Source organism: Helicoverpa armigera, chromosome 13 (genome assembly GCF_030705265.1).
Source record: "Helicoverpa armigera isolate CAAS_96S chromosome 13, ASM3070526v1, whole genome shotgun sequence".
In the NCBI taxonomy this organism is placed as follows: Eukaryota; Metazoa; Arthropoda; class Insecta; order Lepidoptera; family Noctuidae; genus Helicoverpa; species Helicoverpa armigera.
In genome coordinates this window covers 2,795,701-2,811,587 of record NC_087132.1, presented here as the reverse complement: position 1 = coordinate 2,811,587, position 15,887 = coordinate 2,795,701, and the positions used below count along the sequence as shown (strand labels likewise).

At 33.7% G+C, this 15,887-nt stretch overlaps 1 protein-coding gene across 1 annotated transcript in view; it reads right to left on the bottom strand.

Moving 5' to 3' along the window:
- LOC110384338 (dnaJ homolog subfamily C member 10) overlaps positions 1-6,830 on the bottom strand; it is a 47,931-nt gene extending 41,101 nt beyond the window's left edge. The window contains exon 1 of the mRNA XM_021345575.3: positions 6,300-6,830. Within this exon, the coding sequence (XP_021201250.3) occupies positions 6,300-6,462 (163 nt within the window). The 5' untranslated portion in view covers positions 6,463-6,830. The remainder of the gene's footprint in view (positions 1-6,299) is intronic.
- Between the last annotated feature and the right edge of the window lie 9,057 nt (positions 6,831-15,887).

Below are 15,887 nucleotides of genomic sequence, written 5' to 3'. Positions count from 1 at the left end.
TTATTTAAAGGTGGCTAGCCGTGGTGATGTTGGATTTAATCTTGGTCATAATATTTCTTATCTACGCATTATGTCAAATTACCAAAACTACCATAGTATCTATACTATTGTTATTAATTTAAGGTTATGGTTGTTAAATGTCCTCAACCTTACAAATTCCTTATTCAAAACAAAATCCATTGATATTGTTATTGAGTTGGGTCGAGATCAGATATTTATTTAGAAAACAACGTAAATGATAGGCTTATTTAGACTCAATGACGAATCGGTTGTTTTGTCTTAAATAATTTTTATCTTCGTGTCATAAAACGTCTCACCTCGGCTACGGCTACGAATTGCTACGAACATTTCGTAGGCAACTTCCGAATGTTCAATGTTTTATAATTCCTGTAAAAGTTTTTGTAGGAATCTGAATCTTTAGAATATACTACTTACCTAAGTTTAGTAAATTATTAAATAATGTGCATCAACTCATAACAGGTATATTGGTACGAGAACATTTTTAATTAAACTTGTTATGAGTCAAATGTATAACTTGATTCATTTTATAGTTCAAGTCTTGTTTAGATTTTATGTTGTAACAACATGTAACTAGATAAAAAACAAGAAGTCTGTTATTTTTAAAATAAATAATACACCTAACTAATCAAAAACCTAGTAGGTACGTATTTTTTACAAAATAAAACTTTTTAAATTGATACTAGACTCGGTTTCCTAAACGACATGGTTTGTATGTCACTTACTTACATATTTATGAATTGACTGACATACGAAATAAACTAAATATTAATGAGGCAATAAAATGTATAACAAAACTAACGCGACCAGTTATTTGGTTACCTTTGAAAGAGGTAACAGTTTGTTTGTTGAAATGAAACCTGTTTCCTTTTAAATGTGCACGACAAAGATAATAGTTTCTGACCTTAGATTTACGTCACAGGTACATCAATTTAAGCACCGTGTAACGCGCTAGTTTCTAAGAATAAATATTTTATAATTCAAGTTAAGATATGAAAAAAAAAAATAAACTTTACAATGTATTTTTTTTAAGTAAACATATCTTTGACAAGGTTTCGTAATCGGTACATACTTACACCTGAAAATCTTGCTATAATGATACTAATCCAATGCCAAAAACCCTTTGATTAAAAAGACCTGTACAAAAGTATTCATTATAGAGGTAATCCAACTCAAAATAACATCTACGTCAGAAGACGGGCAGTGTTAGCCCTCAAGCAGGTCTTTTAATATATCCCAAATGCATTCAGAGTTGAAAGACCTCTCTTAGAAATAATTTGAATGAATTTTAACGTAACGTAAATAAGTGATTAGGTGCATAGTATTAGAGATAACACAGAAAAATTAACATAGTCTTTACATTATTCAAATTGTCATTCTCACAAGGTGGAGGTCATTAACGCCAAAAGCGTGAACAAAGTATGGTTCTTTGGCAGCGTAAACGCATGGTGTGCCAAACTAAGTATGCATATTAGTACTATGTTCATAATGGGATGCACTTACAGTTGCATCCTGTTGTGAACGTGACGCAAACCTCATTTGTCATTTCGTAATTTTATGGCTACTATTATTCTTCCAGATTAATATAATTACCTTGTCCCGTAAATCAATAGTCGTTAATATCAATTTTATTTACTGTAAGGTGTTTTTCTTCTGAATCATAGTTGACCAACACGAGTGCTTGGAATAAATGGAACAAAGGAATTACGTGGGATTATTGAGCCATTCTGTTTCATTATAATACTGGCAATAATGGTCCGAATATTATTTTAGGCATAACTGCTGTCATTGCAACAAGTTATAAAGTAAACCTCAAACACATTATTATATTATGAAGTCTTAAAACTTAAATCGCAATAAAGTATAATTTTATTACTTACAAGGTTTTTTTTAATATTATTTTGAAATTATAATTATTTTCGTTGGACTCTTAAGTTTGGATTCGATCCAATGACAGGACCCATTTAACCTTTCCATTGACTCCCATGTTTAGAAGAAATAATTTACATTTGAGGGGCCCAAAGTAGGGTCTGTTAAAATGAAACCCCCAGCCTACGTCAAACTTGTCTAGGTATTTAAGCTTTCTTTATTTTTTATAAAGTCCCAGATTTTCATGGTCATGTTTATGCCAGTGTTTTATACAGCTGAAGAATAAGTAGGTACCTGTCGCATAGCGGCTATCACGTTTGATGATTCGGAAGTACATAATGTTCATATAACAACTTCAGGTTATTGACATAAACGATATTCACTTGCAAATGACAATGATATTAAATAAATATTAAGATACAAGTATTATGGAAGTCATTATTGTAATTAAGCGGCTTTGTCCGCGCGTTTGGTCACGTAATTTTCTGGTTTTAAATGTTGGCAACATTCCAAGGGTTTTTTGTGACAAAAGGTGTTGGTTCTCACCCAAAAACGATAAAAGAAATAATTACGTGTACCTACGTCACACACGTGACTTTTGGTCTTTTTTGGGGTCAAAACTGTAAGAGTAAATGGGTATAGGAATGTGGTTGTGTGTGGATGACCAAGCCCCATACGCAGGTAAACATTTGTGATTTGGGCTTCTGTGTATGAGAAGAGGATTTTATACAACCTTATATTTAATAAGACTATTTAATGCAGATTAATCAATAGGTATCAGTATATTGCAACTCGTGCTTATTAGCCATTAATAAGCGTCCTTGACAGTATAAGAAAACACGATTTGTTTTGCTGCAATGTCAAGGGCGGTTGCGTTAAAGATTTGAAATAATATCTGCGTACGACCTGTCACATTGCTTTAGGTACAAACAACATATTATTTACTGCAATGCCAGAGAAGCACGCTTGCATTATACAGGTCCCTTACCTTACACGTGCTGTTGGTAGGTAATGTTATTGTTTTGTATGTGTAATCTGAGTATTTGACTAGTAATTAGGAATATTTTATTGTTTCCTAATTGATAATGTAAACTTGCCTATATGATACATTATCATGAATTATTTATATTCTTATGATTTATTATTAATGCTAGATTGTGTGAGTAAGTATTTCGTGAGTCCCTTTATAAGTCACTGTGAGTAGATTTGTTTATATTTTTGTTAATTAGCAAAGTGATGTGAAAACTGGCAAATTGTATGTTTACTTTTCAATATCAGGCTGTTTGTTTTTGTGTTTTTGTAACTCACTGATACGGAAAAGACAATATCGCGAACCTTAATTACGGTTTTGTACAATTAATTATATTTTTTTTACTTCCAAGAAGTGCAAATGAATTAAAAATTAAAATGATATTACCAGGCGATCATGAGTGAGTAAATAGGTATTTTACCTTAAGCGAGATACGTGTTTAATCAGAAACCCACACGGCTTTTTCCAGGAAAACTGTTACAAATATCACCGGATACCTATTAACGATATTTCCGAGAATCTTATCCACTTGAATAAACACGGAACTTTTACTATAATTACCGTTGTCATCATATATTTATGATTGTCGAAATAAAATACAGTTGGCCTTATGTAAAAGTTTTATCATAGAAGTTAACCAATCGTTTTTACTTAATTCTTTAATTACTTGCTCAGCTCTTTTGAAACTTTTATTTTAGTAAATAAAGAAAATAAGACATTCTTATTCTTATTCTTTATTGCACACTAAACAGTAAATACATACGGGATACAGACAGTTATGTACAACGGCGAGCTTAACCCAGAATTGGGTTCTCTTACAGCCAACCTTAAAGCGATAGAGACATGACTCATTCATAAAAATCAAATGAACCTGTTGCTCCGAAGCTGTGCAATGAATACGGCCTTAGGTTTCATTTTTAATAACTTGACAAAAAAAAACTTATTTTGTATAACTCAAGACCAGTTTGGATGTGTTGTGATCACATATCTTTGTTAAAGCTAACGGTTTGTTCCACCGTTCATCTTAGACAATAATAAACCGATCTTTTGACCAATAGTTTGACCTACAGAAATATAAACAATTTACTCAGACAGGTTGGCATCGAGTTTGCAACATTAGTGCTAAATTCGTCATTTGGTAACGTTTGGCTAGGGTGACGGAATATTTTTGTAATATTTGCGTATTGCGTGTTAGATTTGTTTTCAATAAACACTTTGTGATGTTAACATACAAGGTTGGCAGTTTTTTTCAAACAAGCAATATTTACAAAACCATGGGTTTATATTTCAATTTGTCACAAAAAATGTCGAGAGCTAAAGAAAATAAAATCGCTGTTCGTGTTTTTCTTTCAAGGATATTTGCACATTATCAATTACCGTGATATTAATGTGAACAAATCAGCTATTTTTATACATAGGTAGGTTACTCAGCGTATTTTTTTATACTAAGTAGTTCTCTTAACATGGGTTGATTACCTTCATAATAACATATTTTTGGTGAACATATGCTATAAGACGTACGGTAGGGAAGCAGCCCTAAATAACATGTTTTCTACACATGTATTTAAAAAACGTGTTATTTAACATAGAATGCGACCGCACAAATTAATTACTTGTATGAATGTGTATTAATTAAACAGTAAACATACAAACAATAATCCAGTTGTGTGTCCATACATGCAGGTATGTACAAAGCAGAAATGAAGTTACGGTCATACTGGTAATATTAGTTATTTAGTTATGTTAGTGTTTCGATAGAAATGCACAAGTTACGAAAGACTTCGTTCTGCATCATTGAATTGGTTGCATCGTTATCAAACCTGTTAATGTCGTGTTATCTGATATAGTAATAAGAATGGGCAATATTATATTTTCAGTACTGTTGCATATTAGCTTAAAATAGCTCTCGTAATTCCCAAAGTTAACTAATTAGTAGGTACTTAGTAAAATTATGAGTGAAGAATGACGCATGTCCAATGTTCATTGTTATCGTCGGAAAGCTTTGTACTACGTCTACAGCCGATAAAAGAAAGGAATAATTACGGTGTTTTTAACGATAATAATATTTACATACATTCTAGAGAAGTCCACGACGCTTATTATGATACAAATAAGAAAAAGTATTTTCTGTCACCTCCGGAAGACGGCAATATACGCCTCTTCGTGAGCAATTGTTCAATAAAACAGCTTAGACTAGCATTGCTTGAAGTCACAATTAATCCGAATTTATTAAGGAAATGCAAATAATGCCATCCCACTAACATCTGCCTTGACCTCATAAAATGCAGCTGGCCCGCTTTCTATAAGAACTGGTGAGTAACAGATTTTTATGGAGGGAGACTCAAAATTTTTTGAGTTGTATGCACTCTCTACTTTGAGAAAGTTCGCCCCGTTCAGTATTTTTGGAAGTATAATTTTATATTTATTTCACAATTAAACCATATAAACAGTTGGAATTCCGAACGATTATTTAGAACGATTCAAGTTTTAAGGTTACCCACTTAATTATAATCTAATGAACTCCAGGCCACGGCCACGCAAGAAACAAAATAATACGTCTTTTATCTATTTTTAATTTAGTACTTTCATCAAGTTTGATTCTAAATGGAACAACTGGTGTGTTACTGTTATGATTTGACCAAATAAGGAAATACTGTTACTCTTAAAAACTGGCGAGTATCAACCTACTTATTTATTTATTCAGCACTTTAGTGTCTTGTTTATTCATTGACACAGTATACCTAGGTGTAATTTTATTACTGTTGTTTCATTGAAATTAAGTCCGAATGACTTACATTTTTATTTTTAAAGTAATTTAAACTTTTTTTATGGAATCAGTGTGTATTGTTTTACGAATAACCATGAAGGTCTTAATGCACAGATGATTGAGCAAAAACAAAAGCATCGCACTATGCTGTTATCGCAAAGATTAAGTTATGCACGTTGTTTACCCAAACCTATTACTGTAATGTTGATCCTACTGTAATCTAATATCATGACGCCTCCGCTTGAAGAAACTAGACTCTTAGATCATGAAATTGATATTATGGATCGAGTACTAACTAGTTTTACCCGTTAGTTGTTACCTAGCATAGGTAGAAAATAAATTCCTTACATATCTTTCTCGGAAAAAAATACCTAGGTAACTTTATAATAGAAATACTTAATGAAAAATGTTAGGTGAATCTATTCAACGGTTTACCTATGCATGTGGAGCGCTACAATTGTCTTCGGTTTAAGTATTCAAGTGAGTATGTCAATTTCATTGTTACGAATATTATTACATTGTTACGAATTATATTTCATGAAACCAGCTTCTGCATAAAAATTTGATGCAACTCAATAAAATTGTGTAGAAGAAAAAAATATGTTGAAAACTTACTTCTTGAGGTCAGTCCCACTGAAACTTTCAGCGTGATTTCGTTAAATTCTATGTCCACAGGCCTTGGGGGCGGCATATTAACCTGAAGAGTCCGACACTCATTTTGTTCTTTCCCGCTCACTTTCTGCCCCAAACCCTGCAGCATTGCCATAGCTTTCGCCATTTTTGTCAACACGTGCACTTATTTTATTCTCAATATGTTTAAAACAACACTAATTAATTATTTTCAATTACAAATCACCACATAACGAAAGTTAGTTCAATAGAAATAAAATCGAAAAGAAAAATATTTAAAATTCGAATTGAATAGCGTCTTGTTATTTTTTTTTTATTTACGAACTGTCAATAAATATTTTTAAAGGTTCGATTTAAATAGTTTGAATATGTTATTAAAATGTTTGAAATTGGAAGTTGTCCGCGGCTTGCGTATGTTCGTTAGTGCGGCGTTCTGTGCGAAACAACGCGAGGCCGTCACCAGACTGCCGGCGCACACACCGCGGCTGATACTTCATACTTGTTTCATTTCGAGCACTCATCGGGTAGATGTGGTGCGATATCTCCATTAATTACTTTAACGTGTGAATTTTAATGACACATTAAAAATACACCTTATATGGGTTAAGTGGCCTATTTTTATATTTTAATTTAAATAATGGGCTGTTTAATGTCTTTAGACAGAAATAAAATCCACATTCCTATTACCCTACTATACCTAGCAATATTAAAAATTAATAGTTTGAACAGATGTGTATATGTTTGTTACGCCTTCACGCTAGACTTGCTAGATGGATTTCAATAAAACCTGGCAGTAAAATAAGTCTGTCTCTAAATCTGTCTGGTCTAATCTATGGGCTATGGGCTACATTTTATCCATGTGCAAGAAGTAGATCACTCGGGACATGGGTGGAACCATGTAAACAAGCTGCTTAGTATAAAATAATTCGATTGGTAATAGTCTGCGACAGTGAATAAATTAATTATAAAGTCAAGTACCCCAGGTTAAATGAAGTTTACGGATATCGATTGAAACGTTTCACTAGACACCTCGATAAATATTTAATAGATAATAATGCCGTGTGAAATGGACACTGAAAAACGTCATGTGAACTGTAGGAAGGCCATAATAGCAACGATCAATAATATCATGTTACTGCTGTGGAAAAGTATGCATAGGGCCCAAGTTCACCGACAATATAAACGATAGTTTTCTTCTAAACAACTGTAGGTATACTATCTTGACGTTACCTCTTACGAAAGGGTACTGGGTTGCCGGGGTAACTAAGTTGTTTAGAGGTCTTGTAGGGAGTTGCTCCAAGTAAAATACTGGTTTTGAGCTGTATCCAGTTAATACTGGCAGCCGACCCCAACATAGTTGGGAAAAAGGCTAGGCAGACGATGACTATATTTAGGTACGTTCGATTTTAAAGAAGACAGTCGTTTTAAGCAAAACAGACGTTTATGTTGTCGGTGAAAATGGTCGTAAGTAGATAAATTGATGTTTATCTACTTAAGCATATAATGTTGCTACAATTGGTGCGTGGGTGTACGATTTTCCGCGGCCAGATTGAGCAGTACATTACCATTTAGTAATGGGATACCCCGTCTGCTACATATTCTATGATAATCTTAAAGTTTCCGTATAAGAAGAGGAAAATCTGGATGGATAGCTATGTACCTTACTTTTATGAGTAAAAAACATGTTGTATTTTCCTATAAGATCGTCGTAGCAGATTATAAAAATAGATTAGAGATGATAGAGAGACTCGTTCTTTACCATGTTTGTTAGACTTTTACCACACTTTTTTTACTAAGTTATAGTTCTCGCCAAACTCTTTGCATGGGTGTACCGTGTGCGTTTATGCGTACTCGTGCTCGGAACTTGCGAACAACCATTGAGCTGGTTTCTTGACTAATAGCGGTAGGTTTTCTAACATGGTCTCAGAGACATAGAGTTATTCAAACATGTTATACCTAGTACACGACGAGTGCACCTTGACATGCTAGATTAATTTAATAATGTACTGACTTACCCTACTTATCTACTTACTTTATTAAACAAACTTAATCTTTCCACCAATTAAAGGATGATTGGAATAGACTGGATATTTAGGCGACAAAATACAATACAAATAATGTTTTATTAAAATATTTTAATATTTTATTTGTGATTGGAGCCTCCTTTAAATCAAGTAATGCCTGAGTAAGGAGACTCCAAAGGTAGGTAATTGTCCTAAATGATATGGTAAGTACCTAAAATGTGTGTAAAAAAAAAACAAACTAATTACCTAAGTAAAATATTAGCTACCGTGTGACAAATTATAAGACGAATAGGTCAATGGTGAAAAAGACATTTATTGCAAAAAATGCAACTACCTATATTGTAGATATGTCTTGTATATTCAGAGAGAAACTGTCAGACCTTGTGTACTAACACAAATTTAATAACAAACACGTGTACACAAACTTAAAAAAAATTGGATTAAAAATTAGTCACATACTTAATAGATTTATTATGAGTATATTCTTTTTTTTATGCCAGGAAACAAGTTACGAAAAGACCTTCCTTTTTCAAAATTAAAACGAGTTCGATTTACGAGACATAAAAAAGAATCGGGCGAGTCGATGAACTTTTGAATGTGCATTAAAAATGTAACCCTTTTTTGGGTAATCGCGCAAAATATTGATGAAACCCAAAGTTGTGACCCACAGCTACACTATTGGTACCCTTTTAATGAAAACTTGCGTGGTAGACAGTACGATGCCCATTATTAATGTTAAATCCTTGTTGGGTATAGGCTTCCACCACAGATATCATAATATTAAGATTAGATTAAGCCTTATTTCTGTGGCCTCCCCTGAGATGAGAGATATCACCTAGTACTTACTTCTAGTCGTTTATCCAATAGATAAATAATCAGCATTAGGTACTAACAGTTCCTAAGGCTACATAGAACGTATTTATCGAATGAGGGATTATCTAACTCGAAGTACTTGCAGGTTTCTGATATCATACTATATTAATAAGGCCATAGAGTTTATCTGCTAAACTATAGTCTTTGAACCCATGCTTGTCTGTTTTATTGAACATTTACCTACTTGTTTATTTATTTTTAACTTGTCTTTGTCTTGTTTTTAACTTCAGGGACTTCTAGGTCCGGTCTAATATTTATAAGATAAAATTGTTTAAGGAATATTGTACAAAAATGTCTCGAACTTAATTCCTAAATAAGTTTTTCTTACACAAATTAATAACTTGAATGACCTGTGGATGGAATGGATTTTGCTACCTACGTCAATACAAACAATATGCTAAATAGACTGTATACAAGAAATAAAATACAATCCCAGTTTGTTTTTCGTCACAGACATTATAATGTCCACGTGTTGAATATTTGTAACTGAAAGAAACGCATAAATATGAGACAGCATACCTAATTTATTTGAAACTTTCCAGACTATTTTATTCAGTTCTGAATACCTATCGAATTCTCGAAATCCTGTTGCAAGCTCATTTAAAAGGGTTCCTCAAAAATCTGACTCCATAATAATTAACTTGAGAGGAAAAAAGGATCTCGATACATTATTTAGGACGAAATCAAGATGTATTTTGATTGCTTCAATTTTGATAAGCAGTAAATTAGTAAAGCAACGAAAATACATTTACACTGTAAGTTACAAAAAGTGGCCAAGAATATTAGAGATTGGGAATGACTGCGAAGGGTTGCCCGGGTAACTGAGTTAAGGAGGTGTGATCACCCGGTAAGACTGGAAGGCGACAAACAAACAGTTGGGAAAAGGCTCGGGAGATTATGGGTATCACTGGAGGGAAAAGTAAGGAAGTTGTCGAGCACAATTTTTGTGTTGTGTTTTGTTAATCTATCAAAGAAAAGATGAACACTGTTTTTTAGGGTTCCGTAGCCAAAATGGCAAAAACGGAACCCTTATAGTTTCGTCATGTCCGTCTGTCCGTCTGTCCGTCTGTCCGTCTGTCACAGCCGATTTACTCGGAAACTATAAGTACTACAGTGATGAAATTTGATGGGAATATGTGTTGTATGAACCGCTACAAAAATATGACACTAAATAGTAAAAAAAAGAATTGGGGGTGGGGCCCCCCATACATGTAACTGAGGGATGAAATTTTTTTTTTCGATGTACATACCCGTGTGGGGTATCAATGGAAAGGTCTTTTAAAATGATATAAAGTTTTCTAAAAAACATTTTTCTTAAAGTGAACGGTTTTTGAGATATCAGCTCTCAAAGTCGTAAAAAGTATGTCCCCCCCCCTCTATTTTTATAACTACGGGGTATAAAATTCTAAAAAAAATAGAGGTGATGCATGCTAATTAACTCTTTCAACGATTTTTGGTTTGATCAAAGTATCTCTTATAGTTTTTGAGATAGGTTGATTTAACTGTAATTTACGGAACCCTTCGTGCACGAGTCCGACTCGCACTAGGCCGGTTTTTTTTAATTTTGAAACACAGCCAACTTCAGCCAAGGTATCAGATCTTTCTGGTTTTCTTACATTTATGACCAGTCATTCGTAGGTACTCCCTGATGATATGATTTGTTTATTATATTAATAAGTCGTTTCCTAATCACAGCAGCAAATTAGTGCAGGGCAAGCAAATAGTGGGTTCTAGAGCAGAGCGCCAAATTCCGGCGGTCAAGTAACATAATTACACAACTAATAAATGGCTAATGACAAACAACACATTAGCTAAAGCATATTTACAGAATTTATTTGTTCTTAATCATTGTAACGAAATAACTTTTCCTATGGCTATGCAAATATTTGATATCGCTCATATCTTTTATATTTACAAGACTAGCTTTTGCCTGCGTTTCACCCGCATCCCGTGGGAACTACTGCACGTGCCGGGATTAAATGCAATATGTTTCACGGGAAGAATGAAGCTTTCCAACAGTAAAGAATTTTTCAAATCGCTTCAGTAGTTTCGGAGCCTTCAGGATACAAACAAACAAACAAAAAAATGTTTCCTTCTCATTATATTAATATGGATAGGCTCCTCCTTCAAAAGATAATGCCGAATACAGTTCTAGATGATTCATTCAACATTCGGAATTAATAGTATATTTTTCGTGTGATCTTTTTCAAGTTCAAAGAAACAATGACCTAAGAATGTTGTTGTTATTCTTTTTCACAAGTTGTAAAATAGTAAGTCTAGGTTAAAAAAATTGCTCTGAATCGTATGTTTCCAGAAACTACATTGTATTTCATATCCTCTGTATATAACAAATAGAAGTACCTACGGATCTAGGTAAACCCATCTCTTTCGCATCACACATACCTACATACTTTTAAATTGTTACTAGGTACTCACTACAAAGTATTCGGTATTATTATTCCGGAATGATTTATTGATTAACACTATTTTATTCGATTTTAATGGCACACGTTAGACATATCGATTAGATTTCGTTTCGAGATATAAAAGTTAGGTGACACTTTTTGACTTTGGTGCGTGTAACGCATTTTGATTTTGGCACGCAATTACAAATCCGAACGCGTAAGTATAATTATTCGTTAAAAAAGAGAATGAGGTTTTTTTGGCCAGTTATTGGCAGCCTGTTTGAAGGTAGTTTTTTGACATTAAGCCAAAAACGGACATCGAACTCTTATCGGTCAATTACCTTCACTGATATGAAAGGTATGTTTTGTTTTTTCGATGCAAACTTGTATCTGCCATTATTACTAGTCAGGTCACATTTCTTACGTTCCTTTACCATTTAAATTCTAGCACAGCAGAGAAGTTTTTGAGTTTGTGTAAGTCTGACACGAGTCTAACCAAGGGTATTGGGTTGCCTGGGTAACTGGTTTGAGGGGGGCAGATAGGGCAGTCGCTCCTTGTAAAGCACTGGCACTCAGCTACATCCGGTTATACTGGAAGCCGACCCCAACATAGTTGAGAGGCTCGGAGGATGAGCAGAGAAGTTTTTAAACTACCAATAGAATTTCTCCCCTCAATGAACTGAGTGTGAGTCTTTTGGTGTACCTAGGATTACCTCAGATAAATCAATCATTGTGAAAAAGTAACAACCCTCGGTCAAGAAACAGAAACAATTGAATATTAGGTAATTAATGTTTAAAGACGTCACCCAAAAGTTAAGAATAGAGAGGTCAAGAAAATCTTACCTAAAGTGAGACTTACGTTCTTATATTGTAGGATTGTACCATATCCCAGTTCGAAAGTTAGTCTTCTGAGATGATAAAAATAGGTGATCACGTAGAGCTTAGTAGCAATGTTCAGAAATTTCCAGAACATACCTACCTATAACTTTTTAACTCTAAGATTATGAAATCAAGCAGGATTTTCTAATTTCTCACAGGCTCCGGATTATATCAAGGTTCTATTAATATAATATTCACATAATAACGTATTCCGAAACGAATAAAATATTTATTTAAATTAATCCTCAAGGCTGTTTAAAAAAATTAACTGGAAATTACTAAGTAAGTATAGTTCGGTGCCTTATGATTATTTAGTATTTTTAGTTCCTGCCCAATTTATATAAGGTAAAGTATTTTTACCTATAATTTTATAAAGGTAATGAATCTGTATTTCCCACTCATCTGAGGACGAACCTAAATAAAGTTACGAAATCTGTACGTGTTAATAAAAATAAAATAAACAATTGGAAAAAATATCATCCTCTTTTTTCCTGTAGGCTTAGGTTGAATAAAATATAATTTTCTTTGCTTCTTATAAAATATAATACAAGGATAAACTAGTAGTTAAACAAAGACTCTTTTCATTTTCCAACGTAATTACAGACATAAAAGGTATGAAAAGTCTGAATTACTTAGGTAACTAATATCAAGTATAATAATATTTTATTGAAATATTTTTAAGTAGAAAAGACATGTTTAGATATTCATTAATTCATCATAGTGATACACTTTTATATTTTTTTTATAAAAAAATATATCAAAATATGTGCCTAACTGACCACGGGACTATAGAGTCCCGGATTTTTGGAAGGCGAACGTGGGGCCGAAGCCAACACGCTGACGCCCTTTTGAGACAACTTTAATGAAATGGCGACACAAAACCGACGATTATCCCCGTATACATATAGAAATGTACCCAAGGACAATCCCCGGTTCTGTGCTAAACTATTGGTCCAGCATCACCGGCCCACTCGCCACTTACCACGAGGCACCTACCCTCCGAGAGCGGGCTGCTAACCCTGCTCTAGCGACTCCACTCTGACCGGCCGATGAAGGCAAGCCAAGAGGCGTGAGACCTATCCCCCGTCATGCTTCACTCCGGCAGGCCGGAGATGGGGGACAGTATACTCTCCCCCCTCCCTCCTCCCCAGTGGAGCACTCGCATATATAGCCCCGCGAGGTCGCTACTCCCCGTCATTCGCTTCAGATGCCCTGCGGGGTGCTATTATTATTTGAGAATCTATTTAATATGGTATGAATTGATGAGTAGTAAAAGATTATTCAAAACCTAACATGTTATTAATTTTATGCTTCAATATTCACGATGACTCAATATTGTCATTTTTTGTTGTAAATAAAAATATTTATTTACATAGGTACCTACAAAAAATATAGACAGTTTATGTGTTCTTGTGGTTTTGAAAAAGGTTAATTATTACTTTGAAAATTAAAATGAAGCTATGTAATTCATTTTTATATTTATTTTGACTCTATCCACATAGCAACAGCTTAGCCAGATATTGTCTATTCAATTTGAAATATTTTCCTATTAAAGATTTTTATAGGTCCGATACACGTCAATAATAGTTTTATTAGATTTAAATTAGCATAAGTGGATGACATGACTCAATGGGCGGTCCTATCGATAAAAACAACCTTTGGATAAAATGAAGAGAAAAGTTTAGGTTTGGTTAAGCTTTTATGACACTGGCCAAAAAATAAAAAATAAACTGTACGCTATAAATATGAACTTTATTTTCAAAAATGAAGAAAAGCAAAATCCTACTCTTCGCCACCATTACTTCTTGGTATTAATAAATTGACTCACATCTATTCCATAGTTACATTTAGTTTTTTTTTATGTTTCTAAATAGTACCTATCAAAGTCTTCCGAGGGTCATGTTATGGTATTTCTCATAATATCATGGTAACTTTTGAATTTTTTGACTTTTGTTGACTCAAGGAAGTTAAGTTGACAGTCAGGTAATTTAGTTTTAAGTGGCTTATTATATTAATTTAGAGGTCAATTGTTAATATTTATTATTTAATTACGCATAATGCCTAAGTATTACCAACGACAACGTGATGAGAACACGCGCAATAGGTACCTACATAGTTGCTTTATACGCGATTAACTTAGTTTTTTTCATATTTTTATGTCTGTTATAAACAGCACAAAAAATGAGTAGCCATAAGGTACCGAAATTGTCACCAACGTTCAAAACTGTAGAGAAATAAATTGAGAATGCCTTAATTAACTGACCCTAGTAATATTTAAAAATCTTCGAAATCGAATATTTTTAAAATCATTTACTTCACCTATAATGTACCGGTAGTAAACGAAAATGCCTTATGGAAAAGTGACTTTCACAAACTAAAATAACGAATCAGTAGCGCCATCTGGGTTTAACGCTTGGAACTTTTTAACTAACATCGATACTATACGTTCGTTTGCGTGCTATCAGCTGTTGTTCTTAAAAAAAACTACATAACATAGCAATGTAAGGAATTGTATATGTTTATAGTTCCTCATATCGACCAGAGATGTCACTGGTTTAAAGAAATGTTGTTTTGTTTTTTATTTATTTAGTCTTCATTGTGTTCTGGCTTTAGGAATGTTGTTGGTACAATAAAATCTACCTGAATTGCTTAATGAAGGAGTATCCTAATGATTATTTGTCTTTTTTACTCACAACAACGTTAATAATGCTTGACCCATCGAAATGGGGTGTTGTAAGCAAATATCGAATTGTTTGATTGATCCATAATAAAAGCAATTTGACTGTCATAAAAAAATATTATTTGGGGTCCCAAAACTTCATTCCTTTTATATCGGCATTCTTCGCAAGATGACTTTTTATTTTTTTATTCAGTAAGACAACTATCCACCAGCTGGTCCGAATTAAGCTGATGGAAGAAAAATACTTCTACTAAGTTACCGCATCTGCTAAGTCTTTTCCCAGCCAGTCTAACTGGGTAGGTACCTGCTAGTGCACTCAGCTGCAGTAGGTACCAGTGTTTTTTCATGAAGCGACTGCTTATATCTGACATGTACCTACCTGGGTATGGACCCATTACCCATCAAATTAAAGTGTATCCCAGGAAAACGGAGGATATGCTTGCAGATATGGTCTCCTATCCACGGGCAGACCCTATAATCGATCGATCTGTGCGTCTGCTACTTAGCAACGAGCTCTGCTACTAATAAATAATTGTATTAAGGAATCTATTGTTGTTTATTTAGGGAGAAATGCGTATCTTTGTCTCAGTGTACATAAAATATACGAATAATGCAATAACATTACAATAAAGGGTATTGTTCACACTACGCACACATACATACGCACGCACACTGCCGCTAATAGAGTGTCGTCCAACACTCATTTACAAAT